This window comes from Solanum tuberosum, unplaced genomic scaffold, assembly GCF_000226075.1.
Source record: "Solanum tuberosum cultivar DM 1-3 516 R44 unplaced genomic scaffold, SolTub_3.0 scf00065, whole genome shotgun sequence".
In the NCBI taxonomy this organism is placed as follows: Eukaryota; Viridiplantae; Streptophyta; class Magnoliopsida; order Solanales; family Solanaceae; genus Solanum; species Solanum tuberosum.
The window spans coordinates 1,481,065-1,485,271 of record NW_006238992.1 but is presented as its reverse complement, the minus strand read 5'-3'; the positions used below and the strand labels follow the sequence as shown (position 1 = coordinate 1,485,271).

The window sequence follows — 4,207 nt, the reverse complement described above, 5'->3', positions numbered from 1 at the left end:
AACAAAAATAACAGGAAACTTAATTATTTCTTGTTCGTAATTGTATATATACATTTTTTTCCATTATAGAATTCAGTTGAATGAATTTTTATTTGGTTGCATTGTTTATTTTCCATGTTAATCCCCTTTCTGTGCTCATCTTCTATTATATATTTCTTTTAATTAGTATAATCTTGATTCTTTAGAAATAACTTCAAGATGCTAATGTCAATAGCTAGTGTGCATCTTAACCCATTTTTTATATTCCTTTGTATTTGTTGTTGTGCATTTTAATGGAATGTGATTCTTTTTAATTTGGGAGTAAATTTTGAGTTGTATTCAGATTCATATTGTCACTCTCCGAATCTACACCATAGACGTGACCGACACTGGAGAAACAATGTTGATCTCCAAGCTAACCTTTGGTCTGGCTAATTACTCAGTGGAAGACTTACTGAAGAACATAGGAACTCAATTACTGCATTAACTCATAAGGTCTCAATAGAAGTTTGAAAGTATATAATTAAACATAAAAGATTTGCTTCAAGTCCTAAAACATCACAAAGGAAGATAGGGAAAAGACTCCTCAAAACTTTTGTCTATGAAGCCTCTAAAATACTATAATGGAAGTCAGGTCCAGAACCACGACATCCTAAATAAACTGAAATCTAAATGTGAAACCCTTTGAAAGCAAGGAGGCTCACCAAAGCTAGCTGGAATGCGACTAGATCAACAGAGCGTCGATGGATGATCCTGAATACCTGTATCTGCATCATCTAATGATGCAACCCAAATGGTGTTAGTACATTAAATGTACAAACATGTAAAGGGAGCACTGAAACATAACATATAACTTGAACTAATAGAAAGGAAGACATACTCATCTCGTCTCAACTCAACTCAACTCAACTCAAGAATACTCAACTCAACTCAGCTCAAGAATACTCAACTCCACCCTATATAGATGCAAGATGTATAAAACTTTTAAAACTGTTGATAACAACTCAATGTATATAAAAATACAATAATAGACTCTTTACTCTTATTTGGGAGATTCTCTAATCGACAACCATCATTATGAGCAACGTTATGATGCATCGTCTCACCCACGATGCCAGAACTGTCATATACCTTGCCGGAGTATAGGACATCCTCAACTAAGTGGATCCACTAAGCTATGCTTAAAAGCAATAAGGGATCATCTAAAAAGTATGATCCTTTACCCATATTAACATACATGATTTATGAGGATTTTGAGTTATATGAACTCATCCCCATATCGGTGCTCAGTACTACTTCCAATAATATATATAACTCATGCTCATATGTTTAAAAACATAAATCCTCCTCAATTTGAGATAACTACTCAATAGGTTCTCTTACAAGAGACAGAACTTAAAACTCTTCATGAACTCGTTTAGAATCAAGGTTTCCTCTCATTTTAAATGTAAAAATATATACACTTAGGAATACTTAGTTCCCTTATAATTATTTTGAAAAATGAAACTCAACCTTCCTCATCATATTCATTTACTCAAGTCTTAAAACAAGCTATAAATAATTGAAGAAGACTTCTCAAAAGGACTCAAAATGACTTTCTCGAACTTTACTCTTAATATTTACTTTGAATTTGAAATGTGAATTCAAGAGTTATGATTAGCATATGTAGGATCTTTCAATGATTAATCAAGACTTAGATAAGTAGTAATAAGAAGAGAGAAAAGAAACGATTCAAAGGAACGCATACGGGTTGAAAGACGGAGGTGGAAGAGGTCTAACGCCCTGGCGCAATAGTGGCACACCGCGCCATCCCTCAATTGCTTAAGGCTGGTTTGTGGTGCACTGCAGGCGCAGGGTGCCAGCCCCTCTGACGCTACGGGGGAGGGGGGGGCGTTACCCTAGCCTATTCTGAAAATGTTTTGGTAATTTTTCTTCTCGATTTTTGGTCCTAATTCACCTAGAATCGATTAATTTATTCTCCCTTAGATTCATAAACCCAACATAATTCCTGGAAATCCCACTCAAATAACATCATTAACAACACTCAAGCGCAAAACCCTCACCTCAATAACTCAACAAAACTCCATTGTTAAAGAATAAAGCACAAAACCTCAAAAATTTCTCAAGAATTCAAATCAACCAACCTGAAGAATGAATTCATGGATAAAAATCACATGCTTCGGAGATGGTTGCGGATATGAGGAGCAGGATGAGTCTTTTTGTTGCTGGGTTGTCCCGTCTGTCGAGCAAAGAGGGAAATGCAGCCATGCTTATTGGGGGCATTGATATAGAAAGGTTCATGGTCTATGTGCAGCAGGTTGAGGAAGAGAAGCTGAAGGATAGAGAGAAGTCTAGAAACAAGAAAGCGAAGACAGGGAATGAGTCAGGGCAGTAGAGAAATAATGTGAACCGGTCTTCTTTCCAACAAAAGAAAAATGAACCTTCTCCATCATCTGCTAGTGCACCTGCACCCAGAAACAAAGGTGAATATAATGGTTAGAATTCACAGAACTTCAGAGCTAGACCTGCACAATCTCAGGGTAGTGTGGCACAATGAGGTAACTGGGCTCCTGCATGTGCTAAGTGTGGTAGAACTCACCCAGGTAAGTGTCGCGATGGCTCCACAGGTTGTTTCAAGTATGGATAAGAGGGTCACTTCATGAAAGAGTTCCCTAAGAACCGGCAAGAAAATGGGAATCAGGGCAATAAATCCCAATCTTTATCAGTTGCTCCACCAGACAGGGCTGCACCTAGAGGAGCTACTTCTGTTACTGGCGGAGGGGAAAACTGCCTTTATGCGATCACTAGTCGTCAAGATCAATAGTACTCTCCTGATGTTGTCACTGGTATGATCAAAGTCTTTACTCTTGATGTTTATGCTTTGCTAGAACCAGGAGCAAGTTTATCTTTTTTAACCCCTTATTTTGCAAATAATTTTGATGTTCTTCCTGAGAAACTCTGTGAAACCTTTTGTGTTTCTACACCTGTTAGGGGAGTCTATTCAAGCTGAGCGAGTATATCGTGATTGTGTCGTTTCCATCAATCAAAAGAGTACCATGGCTGATTTAGTTGAGTTAGACATGGTAGATTTTGATTTCATTCTTGGTATGGACTGGCTTCATACCTGTTATGCCTCAGTTGTTTGTAGAACTCGAGTTTTCAAGTTTTAGTTACCAAATGAGCTAATCTTAGAGTGGAAAAGTAGTTCAGCAGTGCCTAAGGGTCATTTTATTTCGTACCTTAAGGCAAGAAAGTTAGTTTCCAAGGGGTGTGTCTATCACTTAGTCTGAGTTAATGAATCTAGTGTTGAGATACCTCTTATTTAGTTAATATCAGTAGTAAAAGAGTTTCTAGAAGTCTTTCTAGATGATCTTCCCGGAGTCCCTCCTAAGAGAGAAATAGACTTCGGTATAGACATTCTTCCAGACACTCGTCCCATATCTATTCCTGCATATAGAATGACACCAGGAGAGTTGAAAGAGCTAAAAGATTAGTTGAAATATCTCCTAGATAAAGGCCTCATTTAAACAAGTGTCTGACCTTGGGAAGCTCTGATCTTATTTGTTAGGAAGAAGGATGGTTCCCTTAGGATTTGTATAGATTAGCGTCAATTGAATAAGGTTACCATCAAGAATAAGTATCCTTCTTTGTGAATTGATGATCTTTTCGATCAGCTTCAGGGTGCTACTTGTTTCTCTATGATAGACCTCAGATCAGGCAACCATCAGTTAAGAGTAAGGGAATGTGATATTCCACAGACGACATTCAGAACCTTTTATGGTCATTATGAGTTCTTTGTTATGTCCTTTGGTTTGACCAATGCACCTGCAACATTCATGGACCTTATGAATAGAGTATTCAAGCCTTATTTAGATATGTTTGTTATCGTGTTCATTGATGACATACTAATCTATTTGAGAAATGAGGAAGATCATACTATCAATCTCAAAATAGTTCTCCAGACTCTAAAGGATAGAGAGTTGTGTGCTAAGTTCTCAAAATGTGAGTTTTGGCTTGAGTCTGTGGCATTCTTAGGCCAAAAATAAAATATGCCACATTGTGTCTGGAGAGGAAATTAAAGATGATACTAAAATTATAGAGACAGTGCAGAATTGTCCTAAACACACATCTCCAACTGATATTAGAAGTTTCTTGGGGTTGCCTGGCTATTATAGAAGGTTCGTATAGGGGTTCTCATCTATTTCGTCCCCTTTGACCAAGTTAACTC

At 37.3% G+C, this 4,207-nt stretch overlaps 1 protein-coding gene across 1 annotated transcript in view; it reads left to right on the top strand.

Moving 5' to 3' along the window:
• The first annotated feature begins 2,669 nt into the window (after positions 1-2,669).
• The window catches only part of LOC107060220 (ethylene-responsive transcription factor 4-like), a 6,262-nt gene continuing 4,724 nt past the window's right edge, over positions 2,670-4,207 (top strand). The window contains exon 1 of the mRNA XM_015307815.1: positions 2,670-2,825. Coding sequence (XP_015163301.1) covers positions 2,670-2,825 — 156 coding nt within the window. The remainder of the gene's footprint in view (positions 2,826-4,207) is intronic.